The following is a 23,767-nucleotide window of genomic DNA, read 5'->3' as shown; positions in this document are numbered from 1 at the left end:
GTCAGACTCTCGAAAACAATGTGGTGGCACTTTTTGTTTCCACGTCCATTTTGTTGAAAAAAATGGGGAATGGATGAAAATGTAAGCTACTGTGCAAAGGGAGAAATTTAAAAAGTGTGTTAGTCTTTGTAATGTGCAAAATCAGGAAACAAAGTATGCAGTGCTGATGGGGGTAGCCTTGCAGTCACAGGGTTTGGAAAGTACGAAGATAAATACTGCAGCTTTAATGCTATGAGCCCTTTTTCTTCCTGAGTTCAAAAAATAAAATCTTGCAAGTTGAAGATGTACCAGTGTTTAAGCTGGCTTCTGTAATATTCTGGCTGCATATGTGAATACACATTTTCAGATAGTTCAGACTACAAACCCACTCATGTTTTCAAAGTGCGCAAAAGCCTCATTTCCGTATGGCTGCTAAGTTTCTGATTTCACTTTTGACTGTACTAGCATTCCAAAATGAGAAGACTGGTTTTTTTTTTTTTTTTTAACAAGCTCCGTAGCTATGCCTAGTGTTTACTCTGCCATTACTTTAAAAAAAAAAAAAAGAGGGGGGGAAAGGAGCAGTCACTGTGGTGGTTTTTTTTTCTTTTATAGTTTGAAACTGATAAAGCAACTACACTTCTATAGCTATGCAAGTTATGAACATATTGTGTATGCAGAGTGAGTTCAGCAGCCTTAAATACAGGTGAACGGTCTCTTAAGTCTACAAATCTGATAACTCTGCTCATATCCTTCCATCAGCAGTGTTGCAGGCTCTTCCCAAGATCCTGGAGGCTGGAAAGCAGAATTGCAGAACTTTGGAGGGCAATCTAGTAGTTTTTCAGGAGTAGTTAGTTTAGCATGTTACACACGTAGGCACAAGTGTGTGTGTGTGGGCATGTAGGGGAAAACTACATGGTCAGTGGACCGGGTTGGGTTAGAAACTGTAAACAAGTTTGCTTTATCTTCCTTCGAAAAATGAGGTGTGAGACCATTTATATAGCCCACATTGATCTCCTTGTGTATTGAACAGGCCACAGACATTTCAGAATCTAATCTTGGTAAGACAAATCAAAGATTGTTTTTTTTCCTGAAAATTCCAACTGATGGTGAACCCTTAGTAAATGGGGATTTGAATTTATTATTGCATTGTGTGTTTTAGAAATAGTAATTTAGAAATTGTGCTTCACTGTTCAGTTCCTGGTTTTTAGTCTACTCAGACCCTTGTAACTTTGCTTCCTAGCTTGCGGAGTCCTTCCTTTTTGTTTTTCTTCCCTCCTTCCTGTAAGTAATTTGACTGCAAACAAATATCCCAGCAGCTTTCTTTTTCATCAGCTAACGTGAGCTCTTTGTGTCCTTACTGTCTGGCGTATTATCTAATCCCGTAATTATTTCTGTGGTTCCTTTCTGAACTTTCTCCAATTTACCTCCTCTTGCTGTTCTGTTCTGCAGGGACCTAGCTTAGAAACACAGATGGTGGAAGATGAAACTGAGACAACAAATGAAGAACTGCCTCCTCATCTGCGGGAACAGCCTCCCGAAGGTACAGTACTAGCAGTCAATATAAACCTTGTGCATTAAATTGGGGAAGACGTTCTGTCCAAGGAAGTCTTGTCCTGTCTGTCTGTCTATCTGACTTGAGAGCCTACCTCTGCCTGTTTTCTGAGAGGGATAAACCTTTGTCAATGCTGACAGCTGAGCTAACCTCCCAGCCAAAGGTCTAGCCTTTTGCATTTGAAGAAAGCTGCAGCCACAGGGGTGCAGACATCGTGCTGCATTCCCTTTAACAATGCGATTTCTGACTAAAATTGTCCTGCTTGATCATCCTGTCTGGAGGCTTAGGAATATACGGCCTCCTCTACTGTCTTGTTTGTGATGTTTTGCTCCTTCATTAGGGAAGACTTCCGAAGTAGTCATCTATTCTTTTCTTACCTCTCTGCAGCATCCTGCTATTGAAATTGTCCCCAGCAGAGACTTGTCAAACTTAGGTATTCTAGCAATTTTGTTTTTTTCTGCCATCACTCTTGGAAGCCAGTTTAGCCATCTGAGGAGGAGGCAGTGAGACACTGTAAGTCAGTAGGAAGCTCAATAATGCCAATTTTAATTAAAAACATTGTTTGCAATGGCATGCACTGGATTTATACAGGGAACAGATTTTTCCCACTTTGTAAATGTTGCAGACATTGTATATATGCAACAAAATAGGCATTGCTTTCTTTTGTATAGAAGCTGCTAACATTGCTGCAAGTGATGATAAATTTTGAGCTTTGTCTCTGTTTCATTGACATTTAAAACACACTCACTCATAATCGTTGTGGATGGCTTAACCCAGAGAGTGCTGGCGTTCTTATTAGCAACCTACTGTTAAAATACCATGACGTGTCTCTGGGAAACATAAATGTGTTTTATATTTTTCCTTTAAAAGAGTAAGATGCTGATACAGCATTTATACTGACAGCCATTCTTAAAAGGAATATGAACCAAGTAGATGGTTTTAGGAATTTGCTGCTCCATCCCTTCTTGTTGAGCATTCTGTTATAGTTTTCTCAATAAATTTAATTTCTTGTTCCGCCATTTCGTATACTCTGCGTTGGCAATTATAGCATGTAGAGGTAAGTGAAAGACAGGTTTCTTTTTGCAACTCCTATAAAGATAGAAGGAAATAAATGTGGAAGATGTTGTGATTACTTACATATATACACACAGAGGATATAATCTTGATTTTTTTTTTCTTTTTTTGCCCCCTCTTCTTTGTAAGTAATGCCAAGTCAGCAAGTAATGACAGTGCATTGTTGAAGTAAGAATTCTGGTCACTAGCCTGAACTGGTGATTACATGAGCCTAGAGACTGTATCCTGAAACATGAAACACAGGAGATAATTTATCTCATCAGTTTATCAGGAATGGCCTTAGATTTTGGACTATGGCTTTGAATTGTGTAATCAGAAGGGTTTTTTGATGTGGCTAAGTATTTTTTGCAAGCCAGGTTTTAGTAATTGAAAGTGTTTGCTTCTGCCTGCATCCCTGCTGGTTTGAGTGATTTTTGAAAAACATCAGTATTAATATTCCACTTTGACTTCTTGGGTGGTCTGGGAGAAGTATGTGCTCTGGGTATGCCTGCTTGGCTAGGATGAGGAAAAAGAACTGTAACAGTTGAGCTGATTTGGTTAAGCAGCGGTATAGTAGATACTGTGAGTTCTTTTAAAGCCTGAGCTCGGTATGGACTTTTTAAATTTACAATGACCTTAAGTAGCAAAATAGGAGGGATGTTGAGAGCACAACTGAAACTAAAGACTGCTTGGGAGAAGAGGTGGAAAAACTGCTTCTGAAAGAGAACCATCAGGATTATGCTGAAATTATATCTGGCTCTGTGTATTAGTGGAGCTGAGTACCAGGGGTCTTGCCTGAAAGCTGCTGTCTACCAACATAGACCAATCAGAATTACTGTGAAGACCATGTAGTTGCAGGAGTGATTACAAATACTCTGTGGAAGAAATAGATCTCTGAAGTTCTTTTAACATTAAGTGCCATTAAGCACTGTCTTCTTGTTGCTCTTCTGATTTCTGGTTCCTTCTGCTAGCACTTTCCTAGTTAAATCAAATGCTATGCAATAAGTGAATAAACCAACCGCGTTGTCATGGCTGCTGCACTCCTGTTTCCTGGGATCTATGAGTTGGAGCCTGTGTCTGCTTGCCTTCTGGTAATGAGCACATAAGGGATGGAAAGCTCTCCAGAGTCCAGAAGGACATTCTAGCACAATCCATTATTTCACCAGATTGCATCATAGTGACTTTGTTTTCTAGCTTGCACTGCATATTTACTCCCCTCCTGAAACGAGGGGAACTGAAAGCACTGTGCTATATCAATATTGCCGTAAAATAAACGATTGCCCTTCAGGGATTGTCATGTTTCTGAACAGTGTTGCAGTATGGCCTTCTGCAAATAAAGGGATGATTTTACCAGTCCATCATGTACGTAAGTGTCTTGAATAAGCGTGTGGGTGGGTAACAAGTAGGGTGGTACAGCAAATGTTGCTTTCTGCTGCTGTGTGGCAGCAGCTTGTCAGTATTTCAGACAAGAGAAATTTTGTGGTTTAAAAAGGATATTGACCAGGAAATCCCTGAAAGGTAACAGTCAGAGGTTAGTATTTGTGTGTAACCTGAATTTTTTTTTTTTTAAATCTGTCAAAGTTAACTTTTTTGCTGTTAAAACGAGCCAGGGGAGTAAATGAGTAAAAAACACAGTTGGCACAAGATCCTGTAAGCAATATTAGATATCAAAAAGGTCTTTTTGTTTTAGAATGAAGATGTGTTATCATTAATGGCGTTGATACACTGTGCCCTGTCTTGAAATGAAGAGGAGAAAGGAAGATCTGGTCAGTGAGGCCAAGGCTATAGCCACATATGATGAGGTTTTCATGCCTGCGGGATGAAATCTGGTGGGCAGCTGGGAGGGAGTATGCCCGGGGGCAGGCAACGTTTCAGAGATCTCTTGCACACATTCCAGAGAACAAGAGAAAGTGTTTAAACCTATTAACTCCTTTCCCATAAGCTACTTTGTGATATTACAGGGGTAGCTTTCCACACTTTCTGCCTCAAGAAGGCTGTTTATCCCCTAATCATATTTTACCTCTTGACTTCATGATCCATCTGCCCAATTCACATTTCTAATTTTGATTCCACCTTCATCTTGCCTTTCTCTTCGATCTTGTTAACAATTTTTTCCCCCTCAGTTAAAAGGCAAGTGCGGGGGAGCAGTATTAATTAGCATTTGGAGTGCTGTGCAGGCTAGTGTGTTAAACACTTCACAGGGAAGGCTAGGAGTATGGGAGGAGGACTTAGTTACTGTCACCAAACAGTGAAGGGCAGCAAGCTCTGGAGAGGAGTGAGTTTGTTTTAAATGGTATGAAAAGGCGTTCCTCTTTGCAGGGATTCAGCATGGCTGATCTGTTTTGCCACATGTTCGAGCACTGAGGTACTTTCAGGTAGATTCTATGTGATCTTCAATGTTTGGTGTTAAATGGCGGTCTGATCATAGTTGAGAGAGCCAGATTCAGTTACCCAAGTACAGCAACACCTGGTTATACCTGTTGCTTCTTTATCCACCATTTCAGAGTTCTGTTGCTGATCACTTAATACCGTGCGCTGTTAATTGTTATCATTGCCTTGCTTTTCTGTCTTTTTCCATTAAATTACCCAAGGAAGGTGATGGCCATGAAATCTGATGGTGATTAAATCTTCTGTAACGTGATGAATTTTGAAACAGCAGCCTCTCCTTTGCTGGGTGACGAGGATCTCGATCTCTTCTGTTGATGAATCAGTGACCCTGACCTTATTCCTGCTTCTCTGTGCTGTTCCAAGATTGAGGGAAGTGATACTTCCCTTTTATTCAGCACCGATGAGGCCACACCTGGAGTACTGTGTCCAGTTCTGGGCTCCACGGTACGAGAGAGATGTGAACATATTGGGAAGAGCCCAACAAAGAGACACAAATATGATTAAGGGACTGGAACATCTCTCCTATGAGGAAAGGCTGAGAGAGCTTGGACTGTTCAGCCTGGAGAACGATCGGGGGGAACTTATCAACGTATACAAATACCTGAAGGGAGGGTGTAAAAAAAGACAGAGCCAGGCTCTTTTCAGTGATGCCCAGTGACAGGATAGGAGGCAGCGGACACAAAGTGAAACATGACTGAACAAAAGGAAACACTTCTCCACTGGGAGGGTGACCAAGCACTGGAATGGGTTACTGAGAGAGGTTGTGGAGTCTCCCACCTTGGAGATATGAACCAGCTGTCTGGACGTGGTCCTGTGCTGTTCTAAGTGACCTTTCTTGAGTGGGGGGTTGGACCAGGTGATCTCCAGAGGTCCTTCCAAACCTCAACCATTCTGTGATGTTCTACCTCATACACACTATCTCTGTGTGTTCTAAGTCTCTTTCTGAAGTTCCTGCATATACCCCCCATCTATTTTGCTAATTCTTATGGGAAAAGTAGCTTTACTCTGTCAAACTGCTGAATGTTACACATTTTGGGAATGCATCCTTGGTAGCTCCTGCGGTATGGCTGCTGTTTCTTTTGGCCCTACATTGCTAGCTAGTGCTGAGTATACTAAAGCTTAGTGCAAGGTGGTGTGGTCTGATTGAAAAGAGGTTCCATTAGTTAACAGCAGTAGCCCCTCTTGGGAGTTTATAAACCAGTTCTCTCTTCCATGATCTTTAAATGTTAAGCATTAAAATTTTATCAGCCAACTTACTATGACCAATTTGGCAATTAGCATGAGTCTTGTGTCTGAACTGTCCACTATCTCTTCTGCAGTTTTCAGGCCTAGCAGAGATGTTCCTTCTTTCTTTCAGACAGATTGGGCCTTGTGGAGTAAAGCTTTATTAAAAGCAATGGGTCTTAGCAGCTATACAGTATGTAACAAATCTTGGGAAATTTACTTTCCAAATAACTGTGGTGTTCCTAATTCAAATTATTTTACACTTTCTGTGGGTAAAGAGTGCACACACATAGTTACTGTAAATCAGATGATTTGCACCAATTTAGAACATAGGATCTTGTGTGAGCCTTATAATCTGTCTCTGTGGAGGTATATAGCCTTTTCTGCTGTTTTATATCTTCCGCAAGGTAAAAGTATATTGCCTACTTCTGTGAGAAGCTTTAGGACTCCTTATCCACAGTTTGGGAATCTCTGATTCAAAGTACCTGGGAGTTCTGTGGATAACTCATCCAGGATTGTCTTTGGATGGAAGCATTTTACATAGCTGTTATCTGTACAGATCTAACTATTAAAAAAAAAAAAAAAGTATGGTTGTGTTTCAACTGAGGTATTGCCACACATTTGAAACTTCTAAAATTAATTTGACTTTTAACTTTGTACTGGGGTAATGTTGGGGTATTTTCTTAGGAGAACACAGCAATTTCTTGAAACCGGTAGATGCCAGAAGAACATAGGTGTTCAGGCATCTCATCTGAGATACAAGACATTGAGTCAGGTCCATGATGAAGGTACTTTGAAAAGGTACATTCCTATAAACAGAATTTTCATGAATGTGTGGCACTTTTCCAATTAGTTTGCTTAAAGTATTCTTTACAGAGAAGAGTCTTCATCAGAGACAGAGTTTTATTGTTGTAACCAAATGTTTGCTGCAGTAAACGCCATTCCAAGATTTAAGTGCTGCAGACTTGAGCTGCACTGTTTTTTGCATCCTCTTGTTGCAAGTAATGTTTAGTACGTCTCCAAACTGCCTATATCCAAACAACTGCAAAGAAGTCACCTTGGAGAATGGCGTATTAAATAACAACTCTGTTTCCTTTCAGTGTTAAGCTCTGTACTGAAAACTCTTGCTATTTCTGGTTTAAAGTAACTTTATTAAGTTGCCTGTGGCACTTAGTGTCATCTGTTACATACATACATATGTATATGTACATATGTATAAGTTCTGTGAAGCTGGCAGTGCATAATTAGGCCATCTGCTGAGGGTCTTCTGCTTTCCCAAGTCAAATCACTCCCTTAGGTGTGCTACCTCTTGAGGTCCAGCAGTCAAATCAGTCTACAGAGGAGCTCTGTAAAGGATCTGCTTTTTTTTCCTTTAATGGCCAGTTGACAACATTCTCAGCTTGGATTCACCTCTGCAGTTCTGTGCTTATAACTAAAGCAAAAGACTGGGAACTGGGACAGCTCTAATCTATTCCTAGCTCTACTGGAGACTTACTCTGTGGCACTAGTAAAGTGGTTTGGCCTTCCTTGAACCATGGTACTCTTTGCGTACGAAACAGAAATGACTGTTCTTACTTATAAATGAGGATGGTGAAAAAGCAAATTGTAACTTTTTAAGCTTTTAGAGGTAGAAGATACTTGAATGTTGAAACAGAAAATGTGATCATAATGTATAGATAATACAAAACTTTGCCTGATATATAACTTGTCAGGCTTTTTTTGAGTCTTCAAAGAGGTGATTGGACTTGGCAGTTAACTTCAAGTAGAAAGGCAGGTTTCTTAAAAAGCAGAGAAGGAAATTAGCAGTGAGGCTGTCTGTTCTTTGGAGCTGGGACTTTATGTACCTGGCGTGTCCTTTCATCTATAAAAACATTTCCTGAGCTACTTCTGTAAATGGCCTGAGGCTGAAGAGCAACATTTCAGTATCATCTGTTTCCTTTCAAGGCATAGATTCTGTGCAGCCATACTTCTCTGTTGGCCAAAACAGTTCTTGTTTCTGCAAAAAGAAATGACCCGGGGTGTCAGCTCTGTCTTCCACGCAAAGTCTACCTTAGTATTTCTGGTAGAGCTGTAAAACACTTTCACATCTATCCAAGTTCTAATACTGTGTTTGTTTATTTTATTATCATCATTGTTTTAGTAAAAGCTGAAATTCTTCTTTGTTTAAATTCTCCAGTGGCTATATTGGCTTCCTTATGCTTTATTTAATTTTGTGCTCTGGGGGAAATCAGCAGTCTGAAATGGGAATAACACTCAACCAGTGTCTGTGCATACCTCTTTTTTTTTTTTTTTTTTCTTCTTTCACCCCAACCCTTTTTTTTCCTCTTTCACCTCAACCCTTCTGTATTAGTGCTGCCGTATACCTGCTACTGACAACGGGCGTCTTCCATTCAGCAGCTATGTTACATGGTCTCCTAGAAACAGCAAGAAAGCTATTTAAAATGTTTTTATTGCACTTCTCCCTCTGCCCTATTCTTTTCCTCTTCATGATATTCATACGATCTAATGAGATGTTAGTTTGACAGCTCAACATCCCTTTTCTCTAGCCTTCTCCATGCCCTGCAAATCATTCTGTCACTAAGTGGTGTACGTGTGCACAGCATATGCTGTTAATGGCAGCATAAATAGCCTTCAAGTGCCTGTCGGATTCCAGAAGAAAGGTTATCCTAACTTAAGTGTGGGAAACCTCTTGGCAGTGGATCTTGTGAATACATTAATGTTGTGAAGTGAGTCAATAACCATCTGGTTTTCCCTGAGGGTGTTTGCGCATAGGATGGGGCAACAATAGTTTTGCCGTTTGCTTTGGCACAGTAACTGTAAGTAATGTGCATCATCCAAATGTGAAGATATTTCAGGGTGAAGGGCCAGTGGGAAGCCTCTGGCAGAAAATATGTCTTTATGAACTATTAGTGAATATGTTTTATTCTAGCAATAGGGTTTTGAACTGCAGGAGTGACAGAAATCTGTTTAATGAGTGAAAGCAATATATCTTATTACCTGGCTGAAGTGGCAGACATTTGCCACTGTTTATGTACTAGTTAGAGACGTATGAAATTAAGAATGCAGGAGTATATTCTTTTACAATGTATTTTTCATTCTGAGGGACAAAGTTATTAATATAGAAATGCAGCTAATTGTTTTTCAATAAATCTTTTGGACTTGTGGTTATCAGTCCTGTTCTAAAGGTGAAAAAGAAAGCAGTTCTTGTTCCTAATGGACTAAAAAAATGGGCAAGCAAGTCTCACCTATTCCTACAGTCTGAAGTACTAAATGAGAATGAGCAATGCAGTAAATCCAGATCAGGAGTGAAACTGAGTCGGTGTATCAGTGTGTTAACGATGATATCTTAAACTGCTAAACTATCAGAGTATTATAGCAGGCAATGAAATCATAAGGTTAGTACATGAGGCTGTTAATTTTGCCTCAGAACTGAGTGAGAAGGCCAGTTAACGTTTCATAAACATCTGTAGTCTCAACCTGGATGCATGTCTTGATTTCATCTGTTTGAACAATTTGAGCCACTACTTTGATTACTAGTATGATTGTACAATTGCACCAATCTGGCCTCTCTGGGACTGATCGTTTTGGATCACAGAAACAATCTTATTCTGAGGAACAGGTTTCTTTTCAAAGCTGTTTATGAACTTGATGGACGAGCTGTAAAAGTGAGGAGTTTTGTGTCAATTTTCTTGCCCTCTGGGATAGTATTCCAGAAAAAAAAATCATCTTCCATCTACTTTGAAATTGGGTAGGACTCTAGAGTAATTTTTATAGAGAGCAGTCTTGCACTAGTGTGTGTGTGTGGAATTCTGTCTCTTTTTTTTTTATTTTTTGATCACAGGGAAGACAAATGCATGTTCCTTATTAATGTGGAGGATTCTCAAGCCATTGTAATATACATTGTCGGCATACAAAGGGGGTTATGTCCTCTTTCTGTCCAGCTGACGCTTGGGTGGTCAGAAGTTTAGCTAAGGTGAATTTTTATTTTTACTCTTGACTTCTTTATTATGCCCTCTCTGTACCACTAACATATTACTGTGTTCATTTTTTTGCCAGAAGTCTGCAACATTCAGTAGGATACACATGCTGCAAAAAATTTGAAGTGGCTTTATATTTTTGGGTCTTGTGTTATGAAAAATTAATGTTTTTTCAGATCATATCAGAAAGGAAATAACAAATATTCTTCACATAAGATACTAAATCCAGTTTGCAAGTAATGCTAAAAAATTGGCCATGATATTTCTGTGTATTGTGACAGGGTCTTAGTATCTGGGATTGTCAAAAGAATATCTTGAATCAACTTACTTCCCCTGGCTCCGATCCAAGTATCATTAATATGATATGAAATGTTTTGTTGGTATTTGATTAACTGGGAGGCTTGTTCTTGTTTTGTGTGACACATTGTAAGTTAACCACCCGGCATGCTGACATGTGCGATTAAAAACAAGCACTTAAAATTAAATTGAGAAGCCGACTGCCAAGTGTACCGTGGGGAGGAGCCTGAGCAGCCTGAGGGCCTCAGCCGGGGTAGGCCGTACCCACTCGTGTACGGGGCCAGCTTCCGAGTTCAGTACTGTATTCACAGCGGTTCGTTTTTAAACATTTTCTTCAACTGTCTTGTGCAGTTAAAACACACTTGACAGAAGCTGGAAATGGCAAATTGGAGTTGTGTGGTTCAAGCAGGCACTGATCGTGACAGCAGGTGTGAGCTGTTCTTCTTTGCCACCTCCCAGCGGCGGGATGCTCCTGCCACCCGGGATGCAAAGGCTCCTTTATATCCTGATATCTTTATATCCTCCTCCTCAAAAAAGGGATTTTCCACTCTTCTGCCTGCTGGGCGCTGTGATGGCTGTGGTGCTGCTGCAGGCAGCCCAGCAGAGGGCTGCCGAGGCTAGCCGAGACCTCTGCTGCAGCTTCTGGTGACAGGTAGGATAGGAGTAACAGGGCTGCCTTTTTTTAGTACATCACAAGCTTACGTTTGTTCTTTCCATGAGTTTAAATTCCAGGGTATCAAGAATTCGTTTGGGCTTCCTTATTTCATAATTAATTAATTTCACAAATAAAACTTGAAGAGTTAGCAAAGGTTCTTTTCTCTCTAGTTCCCTTCTCATTCTCCTCTTTTACAGTAAGATTTTTTTAACCCTCCCTCTTTTGTTGGTGTCCTTGGTGTGGAAACTGTTCCACATTTTCCAGTCAGCAGCAGGTTGTCCTTAAAGGAAGCATTACCCAGACAGGGAACTAGGTTTATGGGTAAATATCCAAAGGAGTGAAAACTGTAGCATGCACAATAGCTGTTGAAGTCTTGGTAACCTTTTGCTTTATTTTCAGACCTGGAAATTTTTCACATTTTCACAGCCTAACAAGAAACCTTTGGCTGATTCAGTGGGAACTTTCAATTCCACTTGAAGCAAAATGTGCCCTCTGACCTGTTTCCAGGCAGATGTGCAATGCTTGTAAAAATACGCAAATCCTTTTGTCTGGAACTGCTGATCTGCATCATGCTGGGTGGCCTCAGAGGGCCTCTGCCCACTCCTCCTTGAAGGGAGAGCCATGGCGAATGGGTGCTCCTCAGCCCCCTGACGGGGCGAGCCATCGTTGCTCTAGCACTCAGCTCCTGTGGCTGTGGCCGGGCTGTTCTTGTTTTGTCAGCTCCTCAGCTGAATGCTTTTTTTGCCAGTTGCCTGCTGATTTATTCCTGAAGGAGAGCAGTTCCTTGATTGATTACTGACTCTGTGAGAATCTGTTAGAAAGTATTTTCGGGAAGGTAAACAGGCACCGTATAAAGCTATCTTGTTCTTTTTGAACACCAGTATCTGCTTTCTTCTCCTTTAAGGCAGGTGCAGGGAGGGGAAAAAAAAAGTCTTTACATGTACCTGCTAATTCCCAAGTTGAGATTTTAGTCCCTTTGTCTGGAATGATTTTTTTTTTCCCAGGGGAACAAATTTTATGCTTGCAGATCATGGACTGTGACTAAAGTAGAGAGAAAGCAGCAGCAGCAGCTAGTGAGCTACTGGGAGGGGACACACACACACATTTTTCTGCTGCTGTCATGAATTACAGTCAGAAAGAAACCTGTAAAGACACTCACAGTATGGGACAGATAAGAGTGTTTCCAAATAGGTTGAGTCTCCATGATGTATCAGCAGTTCTTTTAAATGACCTGTGAATTTATAGTAGCTTCTGGCTAAAAAGTGTTTTCAGAGTAAAAGAACAGAGTGTTTTTTTCACCTGACTTCTCTTTTCCATGCAGTACAAAACAATTCAGGACTCCAGGTAGAGATAAGGAGAGTCCTGCGAGGACAGCTTGGAAAAAAATATTCTGACAGCCTCCCAGAAGGACCTGCTTGGAGTCCATTAGTAGTCATAGGTTTGATTTGAGATCATAAGAAAGCTTTTAGTTCAGAGATGCCAACCATCCCCTGCCCTCATTTTGTCCTGAACAAGCTTTTGTTCTCAGATAGTCACTTGAGCTAAATTACATCTCTCTGCCACAATGGAAAACGGATCTGTGAGTAATGAGTTGACAGAAAAACAATCTTCAACCCTACTTGGAGCACCTAGGATATATTTGGGCTGTTACAACTGATAAATACGGGAAGGACCGTCTTTGAATTGCACAACAACTTTTAACTGCAGATTTAGCACTTGTTTCTAAAAACTGTGGCCAGATTTTTTCTTTTACATGTCCAGCCCTTCAGATGTAGGAATCAGTCTCTTGTTGGACTTTTGCACTGTTTAAAGGGTGGGTTTGAGGGGTGAGCCTCATCCCCTGTGTTTTTTCCATTTCCAGTGCTAACTTTGGAAAGGACACTATTTGAACTTCAAGCTGTCTTCATTGTAACATGGCAAGATATCCTACTATGCTAGAGAAAACAATGTGATATTAAAAAGTAAAGCAGTAAATACATGCAAAGCTGAGTGACTTTAGGGAAAGGAGGGATGAAATACAGGAAGGGAAGAAGGATGTAGGTAAACTGACTCTGATCAAGATTTTGACAAGAATGTAATAACCTTAAATGAGGTTTGTTCCCAGCAGACACTGAAGACATCCTGACCTTTTTTAACTCTGATTTATTCATCATGGGAATGGATTTTGTACCTCATCCATTCTGTGACGGATAGGCAGGAGTAATTTCTCTCTCAGCACAGATGAGTACACTGTGGTAGACTCCATTTGCCACACTGACAGTAGCAGAGTGCCATCACCCACAGAGTTAGCTGAAGAAGTATTTTCCTTTTCAGTCTTGTACTCTAATGTGTGCGTGATCTATGTGTAACAGTGGGATGGGGGAAAGGTTACTGGATTGTATGAAACTTGAGTAATGCATTTACTGTCTGAAATTTTCTCAGATCACAAAGAAAAAGGAGTAACTGTGGCTTTGCTTGAAAGAACTTAAAGGGGAGGGGCAGGGGGGAAGCAGTGAAGAGTATTCTCCTCCCACCAATCCCACTCATGCTCTTTTTCCTGTAACACAACTGTATGGATCTTTTGCTTGCAGATACGTTCCTTCTATCTGTAGCTTCTTCAGCTGTCATGATCCTTATATGCTGAATTTGTTTTGGACGACTGTCTTGTCACATGGATGTCCTTGAAGGACTAACAGCCAGTCCTTTAGAAGGAGCAGTTATATTCAGCTTTTGTTTCAAATATAGCAGCCAGATCAGTTTTCACAATCACTCTTTCCTCATGGATGGCTTTGGGGTGAGAGTGGGACTATTCCAGGGTCATCCATTGTGAGCTGTGCTCTCTGTTGGAGCATATAGGCAGGTTTCATGTCAGGACAGATGGTGACAGTGCTTCTTTTCTGCAGTTTTTTGCTACTGACCAAAAATGATCTCAGGAAATAACCAAATTATGTGTCAGATGTCATAGTGATGGCAGAGCATCCATCAATAAAGGAGGAGAGAAAGGTGAGAAAGACGAGTGAGGATGCTGGCCTCAGTAGAGCAACATGATTTTCCATGCTAACCTTATCATTTACATGCTGAACTGCAGTTCCAGCACACAAATGCTTTGGAAGCTGTCACCCAACCATTTCTGCCAATGCAATCTTGCTGTTCAAGCATTTCTTTCTGCTAGTAGGTGAAGCCCATGTAAAGGTGGGTAGCTGCTATTAGATGCTCTAGGGTTCTTTAGAGGATCCTCTGAAATTCAATATAATGAAATCCCAGTGAATGGAAAGAGTCTCTAAAACATGGATTCTTTTGCTGGATGAACATTGTTGTGGGCTTTCCAGAGAACTAGTAGCTCAGCTGAGGTAGACTCTGCATCTTTGTGTTGTTTTTATCCAGCTTTATTCAGTAGTGAAGTCCACTACTATGTCTCTTTCTAGATCTTGATCTGTTGAAGATATTAATTCATATTAGCTATCAATAGCAGACTGAAGCAAACATTAAATGGTAGAGTATGGGATACCTATTTACTTTATGAGATTCAGGAGCCTGGCTGGAATGTCATTCAAACAAATACCGTGGGGCAGAAAGCTTCAGGAGTTGAGGGGTTTTTAAGAGGCTTGCATAGCTGGGCAGAGAGTCATCGCTTCAGTGATACACTTTGAGTTCTGTTGCTGCCTCATTTGGGATTTGCTTGGTAGCTCAGCTTCTTCATTCAGGAGTCTGTAAAACAGGCAGGTGTAAACCTGTTACACAAAACCTGTGGTATCTGCCAAAGATTGCCTGCTCTTTCTGGAAGGTTGACAAAGTAGAGGCATGTTGATGGTGGTTTAAGAAGCTGAAATAAATAATACGCTGATTTTTTTTTTTTTTTTGGCCTTTTCCAAGGTGGCAAATGGTGATGTCACAGGCCTCTGGCCTGGTTGGTTGCAGAGGAGAGAGACCTCAGTGATCATAATAATATAAGTCAGCACGGACAAACTGATCAAGTCCTCAGGCAGCTCGAAACAAAATCTGTGTGTTGCCTTTCTCATGTCTAGGGATTTTTCACTAATAACTTATATTTTAAATGTAACTAGTAATCTCTTTGAAAAAGACCCATCTTGTTGCTCTATTTATCTCACCAAATCAAAACTGGTTTTATGTTAATTTCACAGGACCCCCTAAGTTTCAAATGCATCTTCTGAGACTGGCTGCTCCTATTATTAAAACCAGAAAACTTTAGCATGCTAGGAAATGAACATGGGACATCAAATGACATCAAATATACTGGACTTCATATCAAAATTAATGGAGTGATTTTTTTGGTAATTTGTATTTAATTAATTATCAATTAAATATTATTAATTATGAGACCTTCCCTTTATTTGTGTAAATATACTGTTACAGAATATGAAAATTCTACCACTGAATTTTGCACTTCGCTATTCCATGATAAACAATATCTTGGTATTTGACAGCTGCATGATAACAGCTTTGGTATTTGCAGGAGAAGAATGAGGATGCTTGGCAGGGTAGGATGGCTTAATTTCATCGCACCACTTGCTGCTACTGGAATTCTGACATTTTTTTCCCCCTTTATCTTTAGTGATTCTTTCCTTCTTTCACTTTCAAAAGGTAATCTACAACTGCCTTTTTGCTTTCATGACTGTTTCCTGCTGACCTTTAACAAGCCCTGAAAATGTTACACTAGGTTGTAGGGTTTGTATACTTTCTAAGAAATAAGGAAGCTATAGAGCTGGTAAATGTTCCAATATCAGTGAAGCTTTTTTAATTGTGTAAAACAAAAAAAGAATGGCTCTAAAGGGACAAAAGGGATAGCCGTTACAGAAATGTCCTTTCCTGAAGCACTGTTGCCTTGGGTTTCCCTGTAATACCAGTTCTACTTCTCATTTCCCTTTTTCCCCATGAAGTGATGGCTGATATGCTTCATGAACTAGAAAAACTGTGGCACTTTGAATCATTTCCACCAGCTTTAGTCTCCAGACCAGAACTGTTGATCTGGTTTGCATTGATTGCTCTCCCCCATCCGTTCACCTTCTTACTCCTGTCTGTATGGAACTCATGATAAAGCTGAGATGTCCTGTGAGATTATAGCCTTCTCTCTCTCTTTTTAATGTTTAGTACATTTAGGTGTTTAATTTCAAGCCTGACACTAAATTTAATAAGTTGAATCATTCTTTAAAGAAATGTCCTTAATTACACAGTTTCACATTGCTATTCAAATGCAGCTTTTCAGTCTCTCTCTGAAGTGTAGCAATGCTTCTTAGCTTGTGTGTTAAAGCCATGATGACCTGTGTGACAGAACAGTTGGACTTGATGATCTTAAAGGTCTTTTCCAACCTAAGTGATTCTATGATTCTATGCTGTGATGTTGCCAAAGCTTAAGATTCATTTCAGTTTGGACTGAATGTTACCCCCCTTCCTCTTCTTTCGCCCAGCTCTATATGCTGAGCATGATGACATATGGTGTGGGACATCCCTTGGGTCAGTTGGGGTCAGCTGTCCCAGCCATGTCCCCTCCCAACTCCTTGTGCGGCCCCAGCCCACTCGCTGGTGGGGTGGGGTGAGAGGCAGAAAAGGCCTTGACTCTGTGTCAGCACTGCTCAGCAGAAACTAAAACATCGCTGTATTAGCAACACTGTTGCCAGCACAAATCCAGAACATCGCCCCACACCAGCTACTAGGAAGAAACGTAGCTCTATCCCAGCCAAAACCAGCTCAGAAGGTGAAAATCTGCTTGTAATCAAATGAGTGATTCTGATATTAACAAGATGCCAAGTGCTGTAGTATTTCCAGCTGATGGTGGATAAGAAGTGCATTGTTAAGGGAATACTGACACCTCTTCCATGCTTTTCCTTCTCAGAGTGCTTAAATAATCTTTTGAAATCACCTTGGGAATTTTAATCCTTAATAACCGCAGTGTTTCTTTCTTTGGTTTGCCTCTTTCTGCTAACTCTACAGTATGTCTTAGGCATTGCTGCATCAGAGATCATGGCATCTAGATGCCTGAAAGTAATAACCTGGTATTGTTTCTCATTAAAAGAGAAAAAAAATCTTGTCTGTGGGGTTCTACAAAAAAAACCCTAAGCACTGGCAGGTACATGAGGGATCCAGCTCAAAAAGACAACTAAAAAGAATTCTTTTTTTATTTTTTCCCCTTTTAAAGTGAATGTGCTTAATCTGATGTCTCCTGTAGCCTAAATATTTTGTGGCTTATCTTGTCAAACTGGCTAAAAATTTACCCTTGTAAGAACTGCTTGTCTATGTAGATTAGTTTCCAACCTACCTACCACATTTAAGGAAATGCAAAATATGTTTTATTGTGTAATGCTTAATGTTTTTAAAGGATTGCTGAAGAGCAACCTCAGTGAAATGAAGGCTTCCTGCTTGCAGCTGATCAGTCAGAATTTTTAACTGGGATATAATGGGCTGGGTCACCGCTGCAGTTTTTGGTGTGGGTGTGTGTTTGCATCACTGGACAGACAGCATAATTTCAGTTTCTGCTATTCGTTCTTCCAGTACCAAACTACCTCTCTGAATGACCACCTCCTTACGGTACTGGGCCTGACATTCTTAAACTGGCTTATGCTAAAAAAGAATTATCTAGCTTAATTCTTAACTTGTCAAAGAAATAATCTGGGGGTTTTTATTGTTTTAAATATCTCATAGTTCCCATCAAGCTGTTAGGTTTAAGAGAGGAGCATGTTTAGGTTGATTATAATCTAAAAGATCGTATTTCTAACATGGGCAGCCTGCCCAGTCCTAGAGATAGCAATGTTCATAATTTAACAACCAATCAAAGCCCCTATAATTTTCTCCATTATTTAGTAGCCAGTATGCAGTGCAAGTATGTAATAAGTTTTGTATCTTACCTTGTATTATAGAATTTTCTAGTAGGCAAAACTAGTCTAAGAATGTATTAGTCAGTAACAAACTCAAAAGGGTAGGTCTAGGTAGGGAAATGTGGACCTTCTAATATATCTGGACACACTGCCTACAGCAGGTCTTTAACTTCCATTTACGAATTTTTATTGCACTTGTAACCTAGTGGGACTGTTTTGATGCAGTCCTTTAATTTTACCATAAATCATAAGGGGGAAAGTGACTGGAAAAGTTTTCTTTGGCATGTGCTCTTTACTACTGTACCCATCCAGCCTTTCTGATCCTCCTCAAGAACTCTTGGTATTTCTTGGTTTTGGAAGATGATGTGCTTTCTTACTCTTTGGTGACAATAAGCAGGTTTAATCTCAAACTGGTCTCATTTCTCCCATGAAAGGTGTGAAATTGTCCTGAGACGATTTTACAACTGATGTTGGAAAGAGGAATTTCTATGTGAGCAATGTGGTTTTTCTGGTGGAGCCCAAGAGGTGTGAATTCTATGGTCAAGGTTGTATGTCTAATTATAAAGGTAGTGAACCGGCAGCCTAAGATGCATGACTGTGGTATCTGACCTGGATTTGATCCATGTTTTAGTGTTCTGTGTATGCTCTTTCAGTGTCTGCAACTTTTGATTTAGTAAATGTAACCTACTGCATATTAAAAAAAAACCAAACCACAACCAAACACAAAAAACCCAAAACAACAAAAAACCAAAACAAACCACAAAGCAAACTACTGTGTTGATGTTATATTTTAATTGGACTATTGTATAGCTTAGAGGATGGGCCACAAGGGAACAGCCAATTAGTCTGTGTATCTGTCTGAAAGCCTTTTCATTATAGAATACTGACTAAGATTGTATAGCTTCATATTGTTTCACGGTATTGATTTCCACCGACCCCACGTCGATGGTCTCATTAATTGACAATTACCTTTTTTTCCCTATGGTTCAGAAAACTGACATGAGCAACCTGAGGTGTTAAGTTCAATTTGAACTAGGTATCAGTGCATCTGTTTAATCTTTAACAAGACCCATTAGAGTCCCTGTTTTAATTTTACACAGGCCATAAAAGCATGTCCACAGGGAGGCTATGACCCTCTTGGTATAAGGAGAACAAAGATAGTCTTTAAAGAAATAATAGGGATATCTGTGGTAGGGCTTTTTGCCCATCTGTGCTGACAGGATGAAATTGATATCTTACCTGTCACAGATGCTGGGGTAAAGTTTGGGGCCATTGACATGTACCAGCTTACTTGAGTTGTACCTTTTAATTTGTTTCACTGTACGTGCCTTGCTGGAGTTGTTGCGTACAAGAAGTGAAATCTTTGTCTTGTGTGTCAGAGGTGAGAATGTTTGAAAGCTGAAGCACAGAACTAATTCTTTTGGAGGGAGGAAACTCATGTATAAAATGTGAAGCTGGGGTTTTTGCTTTGTTAAGTAAAGATTGCCTTTGTCTGGGACACTAACTTCCAAAAAATACTTGCTCACGCATCTTATGGAAGGCAGTCAGCCTTTGATCAATGGTATGTTACACCTATCCTTCTAGCAGCTTCCTCTAGCTCTGCTAGCCGCAACTAGGTAGTCCTCCAAATTCCATGTCCCACTAGACACGACAGCACTGTTCTTTAATTTCAGTCATTGTGGAAGTGGCAGTACAGAGCTGGGGGACATCAGCATGCTGATAGTGCAGCCCCATCTTTTCAGGAACTTTCCCAACAGTCCGCAACCACAATGAGCAATGAGGTCCTTTTATATCTTCAGAGGAGATGCGTCAGGGCAAAGAAGCAATTGGCACAGCAGTCCTTTGTGTTTAATCAGAGAAGAAGCAAAAATGGAGCTATTTGAGAGCAGCTCTACCTAGCCCAGCTAAGCAATGTCAGTAGGACTTTATTATAATAAGTGGCATCAAAGGTTTCCTCATTGTACATACTGTTTGTTCAAGCAAAGAGCAAAAACTAACAATGCTACAGTGCTTGATTTTAGTTGGTGTTTCTTGGTCTCGTGCAGTGGCACAGGGCTATGAAGATAATCGTATGCAAGGGTTACAAATTTACAGGTCCTCAAATGAATTGTTGTTTTCCACAGTCCCCGTCCTCTTGTGCACTTCTGCATCCCACTGTACTCTACTTGCATGCTCTTGAGAAAAGCATAATGAATTGCGTTTGTCTTCTGGCTGTCATCTAGACACTGCTGTTTCCCTAACTGACACACACTGGCAAGAGTAAGCGGGTCCCGCAACCACTCATCAGTGTGAGGTGGAAGGAAACTTCCATACCAATGTAAACGAACTCGTGTGCAGCATGCAGTGTCATATGCCTGTCATTGCTTTGAAATCTCCTACCTGCTACTGGGCAAATTCAGAAGGCAAAGAGTAACCTACACTTACTTTTGCAAGGCCAAAGGTCAGGTACTTGACTCCAAGTGTAGAAAGAGATGAAAAATTCCATATCATTATTTTCAAAGATTTGCCGGGAACTTCGTGCAATGTCTAGTCAGAGACAGTCTCCCAGGGCCTACCCTGACCATTACCACTGTGTGTTGTTTCGCAGATCTTATCTTTCTGCTTTTTCATTGTAGTTCTGTTTCACTGGGTAACCTCAGTGACTCAAAATTAGATGATGATCTTGAGAGAGTTTCTTAGGAAGCTTGTGTTAATTTAGATTAAAGTAGTCTTCAGAATGTCTTGGGTTCTTTCCAAGTAGAGACTATAATCCCGGTTTCCCAAAGGTTATTAATTCATTGATTATTAATTGTATCAATGTTATCCTTGGAGTCCTTGGGACCTAGTCACAAGTTCTTAAGTTCTAGAGTGGTTCCTCTTTGTTCTTTGTGCTTACTTCCCATTTTTTTTTCTGATGTGGATTTTAATGAAAGATCATTATAATTTTACTTTGAAATAATATTTTGTTATGCTACCGCTAAGTCTGTAACTGTAAATATCTACTGTTCTGTTTTGTTCGGTCAGTGTCTCTAAAGAACAACAGAGATTTATTGTTCAATTACAGACACTTCGGTCTTTAATGAGTTGTGATAGAAGAGATGGTAGCAATCTCCAGTGAGCCAGAATTTGTTACCACACTTTTCCGAAGAAACAGTTGCAGCATTTATTATGCTGATGAGTTTAAATATTCATTTTAGGTCCTCTTCAGGTTAAATAGTGGATCCATTTGGAGTTGATTTTAAAACTTCTGCTGACCTGAAAGGCATCAGAATTTTACCTTCCATTTCCTCTTTCCCATCTTACAGAAACATTACTTCCCCCTCCCTCCCCACCCCCTTTTTTTTTTTTCTTTTCTTTCCATGAGGCAAAAGTATGTTTTTGAAAGAGATTACGGTACCTGCATTGCATACATGCAGTAATATGCCCACGTTGGTTTCCTACAGCATCACTTTTCTTTCTTGTGTTGACCATTTTAGGGTCAAATCTCTCCTGTGTTTCATTTCAGGATGAGATAATATCAAGGAAGAGGTGGTTGTTTTGGGTTTTTGTTTGTTTGGGAGTTTTAGTGGGTGGCTTTTTTTTGTTTGGTTGGTTTATATATTGTTTTTAGAGGGGAAGGATCATTTTTAAAATCCCCCCTTTGGTTTATTTGGTTCCACTTTCTTAGTGGGTTTGGAAGGCTAAAAGGTACAATAAACCTCAAACTTTTTGAGGTTCTAACTGAAAGGATTTGAAGCTTGGTATGCTTGCCTTTTTTTTTTTTTTTTTTTGTCTTTAAGCCATTGGTACAGGCTGAGTTGATGTGAAGCCTCAGGCCTTCTGCTGCTGAATTTGTCTAGAGCATGAAGAATCTCATTATTACAGAGTGCACTTGAAGCTTGAAGTTTAGAGAGTATGATGACTACGTTGATGGTTAACTTCTGCACTCTGTGAGTCAGTGTCATCTGTGCATTTAATGTCTAGGTTTTTGCCAGCACTCACATGCTTGAGTGATGGCAGATGATAATGACTCACGCTTCATTTACTGGTGTCCTATCACTTTTTCTCTGGCTTCATGGACCTTTTGTTGAATCTCAAAGAGCAATTACTGGGAAAGAATGAAGTATGAATAAGGGTCAGAGAATTCAGAGGGACTCTGAACATTGTTCTACCAAAGAAAACAGAATGTTTTTCTTTAGTTTTCCTGAAGTATTGGTTTGTGTCATGTCTTTGGCTTTTATCAGAGTAGTTTTAAGATCCTTTGTTGTAGGTTGAGCCACAGAAATTCAGGTAAAGTGGCTGGGCTTATTTGTCCACTTCTTAACTGAATAGTAGATGCAGTTGCTGTAGTTCAAAATAAACAGAAGCTGTGATGTTTAAATACATTGCACCAAAAGCAGTTCCATGATTTCCATCTATATTGGGAAAATACAGTATTGTACTAGAAAAGAGGTTTTAAGCTCATTATTACTTAGATAATGCTTTAATAAATTAATTTATGAATTATTTAAATGTCTTGAATATAATTAATAAATCAGCCTAGAGAAAAGACTTCTGTCAGATGTCCGGCACTTACCTTCCTTCTTCCTCTCTCTTTCCTGTTGTCTTTCCTGGCAGAAACAATATAGAAAGGTGTTGTTGGTGGCAGAGCCATGTGAATATAAAGCAGCCAAACCAGTGCCTGCTCTAAAGCTGCTTCTTGTTGCAACATCACATGGTCTGAAAATCCCAAAGAAGTTGACCACCTTGATGTATTTCTCAATGGGATGTAAAATAAGAGGCATCCACAGCAGTAGAATATGGAAGCTTGCAAAAAGGAAGTTTTAGGTCAGATTCAGAGATCAGAAAATATTTGCTAGCATGACCAGTCAAACATGTGTAAGAGATCTGAGATTTTTGTTTTACTCAAGCCAGATGTGCAGTGTTATGCAAATTATGTTGTGTGTATGAACAACTGAAATTGTTTTCCCATTTGTGGGACTAAGAACTGTAAACACAGTTATCTGCATGTGGAAGTAAAAAGACGTATTAGAAAATGTTGGTCAGTAGCAGATTTTCAAGGAAGCCTAGAGATGTTTTTGTTGCCTGCAGGTCCCTTCCTCCAATTGAGAAAGAAACTTAGGCCAAAGCAACTTAGAAGGTCTAATGCATGCACTGTAAGGTAGCCTTGCATACAGCCTCAAAACGCTTGCAGAGTGGTGGCTGCAGTTCTTCAAAAATAAAGAAGCTGATATAAATAATAGTTCTCAAGCAGTTCTTTTCCCTGTAGAGATATAGAAAAGGAAGGCTTGAGAAACAGCTCCCTGCCAGAGCAGCCGAGAACTCCTGTTTTTTACAGAACAAGGATGAAGCTGTACGAGATAGTTGGATCTTATTCTGACCATGAAACTGCTGATATTCCTCAACTGAAGAGTTGAAATCTCTGTTCTAGATGTTGTGCCATATGCTACATATGTTTGCAGTACTGCTAAGGGAATGGTGTGTGTTTATAGCTGATTCAAAAATCCCAAATGAGTAGCTGTATGCATTAGCTGACCTGTCCTGCACAAGGCAGTTTGCCAGTACAGACAGGTGCTTCTAAGGTGGTGCAATGTTTGAAGCATCACTATCCCCCATACTACTGATAACTTGCTCCAACACCTTGTGATTTAGGGGGAAGTGGTTTGAAATCTGTCCTTTTTAAAATAAAATTTTGGATCAGAACTTAATTACAGCCTAGCAGGTAATGATACCGACTGGAGCAGGAAGACAGTAGCATACCCTTATGCAAGCCTGGGAGATACACTCATGGTATTTCTTAAAGACTAGAGAAATAGATAGGTCAGGTGTAAGCTGGATATGCAATCTTAACTCTGCAGCAAAATAATTGTGTTTT

General features: G+C 40.0%; 1 protein-coding gene across 4 annotated transcripts in view; it reads left to right on the top strand.

The window, feature by feature from the left end:
• LOC142062709 (transmembrane protein 263-like) overlaps nucleotides 1-23,767 on the top strand; it is a 215,117-nt gene that overhangs the window by 12,896 nt on the left and 178,454 nt on the right. For all 4 annotated transcript variants that reach the window (XM_075105555.1, XM_075105556.1, XM_075105554.1 and 1 more), the window contains one exon: nucleotides 1,429-1,519. In XM_075105555.1, the coding sequence (XP_074961656.1) occupies nucleotides 1,429-1,519 (91 nt within the window). The remainder of the gene's footprint in view (nucleotides 1-1,428; nucleotides 1,520-23,767) is intronic.

The sequence above is a fragment of the Phalacrocorax aristotelis genome, chromosome 10 (assembly GCF_949628215.1).
Source record: "Phalacrocorax aristotelis chromosome 10, bGulAri2.1, whole genome shotgun sequence".
NCBI lineage: Eukaryota > Metazoa > Chordata > Aves > Suliformes > Phalacrocoracidae > Phalacrocorax > Phalacrocorax aristotelis.
The sequence above is the reverse complement of the archived record's forward strand: the minus strand, read 5'-3'. Positions and strand labels throughout refer to the sequence as shown.